Here is a 2,574-nt window from a genome sequence, read left to right as displayed (position 1 = left end):
TGTTCTTATTTGCCATCACTGCTTCGTCCCACACAATCAAAGAAGACATAAGAAGCAATCGAGCTAGTTCGGACTTGTGCTTTATGTTGCATGTTTTTCTTTCGTTATGTTCCATCAGTGGTATCTTGAACATATTATGGGCAGTTCTTCCCCCGTGAAGGACAGTAGCTGCTATACCCGAAGAAGCCACAGCTAAAGCCACTTTACTCTTCGAACGAACTGTGTCTAGAAGAAGATTCAAAAGGAAGGACTTTCCTGTCCCACCAGGTGCATTTAAGAAGAACGCTTTGCTTTTGTTTTCCGTCTCACAACCAACACTTTCAATGATTTTATCGTAACAAATCTTCTGTTCTCTGTTTAATAGAGGGAGAGCTCTCTCCACTGTCTCGGACAATTCTTTAGAATTATAGGCTTTCTCCCTCCTTATCACGTTTGAAGACTTTTCTCCATTTCTGGAAGAAGGTAAGCCGTAGTGGACTATGTTTCCTCCTCCACAATTGAAAACTTGTTCTTGGATGTCGTCAAGAGCATCGAGGTATATTTCGTCGTTGTAATCCTTCAACCCTCTAAGATATAGAAAATCACTTGAGAAGAGATCCTTTGTTTCTTCCCAGATATCTTTCTGGTCTTCTAGATCCGAGAACACTAACATGCTAGCGTAAGTCGAACGAAGTTCTTTGCGGTCATTTGTGTAGTTTATTATCTCCAGGATAGTCTGTTTCCAAGTCTCTTCATCTTTTAAAAGACCCATAGCCTTAACGGCTTCCCTGTAAGTTCCGTAGAGTACACCGTCCACCATCCTGAGGTCTTCGAAGGATTTGGGACCTCTCTTGTGGGTTAGAAGCATTCTCATATAGAACAGTTCTACTGTCTTGTTCATTACAGCTCTTATCCTTCCAATAGCGTGAGTGTTACCTTTCCTCTCCTCCCAACATGATTTCGGAATGCTGTACTTGAAGTAAGCAGCTACTTCGTTGTAAGTTAGGGTGGCTGCGTATTCGTTAACACTACATAATTTGATAAATGCTGTCAACTGAGTGTCTCTGTTTGCCTTCTTTTTTATGTCTGCCTTTGAGGAATCGGCGTTGAAGAATACTTCGTTTTCGTCCTTTAAATGGAGGTCCAGATTCATAACAGGAGGGTAACTACTGTGTATGGGGAATCTGAATATCTTCCAAGTTGCTTCGTTGGAGTTAACGAATCTTGCATCCGTGAAGTTCTTAATTTCATTGATTTCTTCGGTTCCCTCGGTTTTAGTGAATAGAACTCTGTCACATCCTTTGTTGACGTACTTTGTAACGTACGCTATAGCCTTAATAGAATTTGAACACTCTACGTTTATGTGAGAGTTAAATCTCAAGCAAAGATAGGGGTTGTTATTAGTTATATGTCAATTTATAATCACTTACTATTTACCTTTTTGTTTGTTATTCAACTATACCTATGCATTTATTTATGTATTTTATTTGTTATTTTTACATTATTATAGTTTTAATTTATTATTAATATGATTTTTTTTTTTTTTTTTGCATCCGACCTAGATATGGATCAAAAGGTCTCCTGTCAGCATGCTCCGCCTTTGTAATCCTTTGTAATCCTTTGTTGTAAGGCACCACCCATGAGTTGTCGATAGTTACTTCCTGTCCCTTTAACTTTTTCACAAAGGATTTAGTTGATTTTTTCTCCTCGCTTATAGGTGCTTCCAAAAACAACTTAGAGACTTTATAGGTTCTGAGTCTAATTTGTTCCTCTCTACTGTTATAGAAATAGAGATCTAGGAAGTTATCGACAACCCCGTTAGGTCTTCTCCGTGTTAAGTCCTTTACGTCTCCGTTGGAAAACTTTTCTTCGTCCGAAAACACCTCGAGTCTCCTTGTCTCCCACTAATAACTCTGGCCTCACATAACTGGTTCTGTGGTATATAGCACCCTTTATCTTGTACACCATAGCTTTTTCAGCTGCATTTTCCAATTTCTTGGATGTTGCAAAGGAACTGAAACTAAAGACAGTATTAAACCCGATTGTGTTCTTAAGAAATCTTTTAGAAAGAGGGGTAACGCCTTCAAATAGTGATTTGAACTCTTCGTTTTTTATCTCAGAGGGTTTCACAGCTGGGATTTGTCCCGATCTACAACACAAACCCTCTGTCTCCCTTTTCCACCTTAAAGCATCACAGTACTTGCACTTTACGTCGCCAAGTTTTCCAATGCTGTGTTCCACAACGTCGTAGGTGTCCCTTATTCGTGCTTTCAAACCACTACAGTCTTCTTCGTAATCCGTCATTTCAAGCTTTATCCCCCCTTCCCAATGTTCCTTCTTTTCCTCCCGGACTTTTTCGAGTAACTTCTTATCTTCTTCTGTTACTAACATTATTCCTTTCTCTTGTCTTGCTAGTATCTCTTTGTATTTCTTCATTTTCTCTCTGTTATTTTCTCTATTGGCTCTAAACGTCTCTGTCTCGAGAAGTCTTTGTTCCCTCTCTTCCTTTTTCCTCCTTGAAGCTTCTACGGCCTCGAGTCTCTTTCTCTCTAATTCCTTCGCCTTTGCTGTAGCTTCTCTTTCCTTTTCTTCGGC

General features: G+C 39.5%; 1 protein-coding gene across 1 annotated transcript in view; it reads right to left on the bottom strand.

Annotated features, from left to right (window-relative positions):
• The window catches only part of LOC143041656 (uncharacterized), a 3,517-nt gene extending 1,234 nt beyond the window's left edge, over nt 1–2,283 (bottom strand). The window contains exons 1-3 of the mRNA XM_076213663.1: nt 1,827–2,283; nt 586–1,332; nt 1–225 (exon numbers count right to left, since the gene is read on the bottom strand). The exon at nt 1–225 is cut by the window's left edge and continues 107 nt beyond it. Coding sequence (XP_076069778.1) covers nt 1–225; nt 586–1,332; nt 1,827–2,283 — 1,429 coding nt within the window. The remainder of the gene's footprint in view (nt 226–585; nt 1,333–1,826) is intronic.
• Nucleotides 2,284–2,574: the final 291 nt, after the last annotated feature.

Source organism: Oratosquilla oratoria, chromosome 31 (genome assembly GCF_046742065.1).
Source record: "Oratosquilla oratoria isolate Oo_2021 chromosome 31, ASM4674206v1, whole genome shotgun sequence".
NCBI classification, from domain to species: domain Eukaryota; kingdom Metazoa; phylum Arthropoda; class Malacostraca; order Stomatopoda; family Squillidae; genus Oratosquilla; species Oratosquilla oratoria.
Note: the sequence above shows the minus strand (reverse complement) of the source record. Positions and strands in the feature narration are given on the sequence as shown.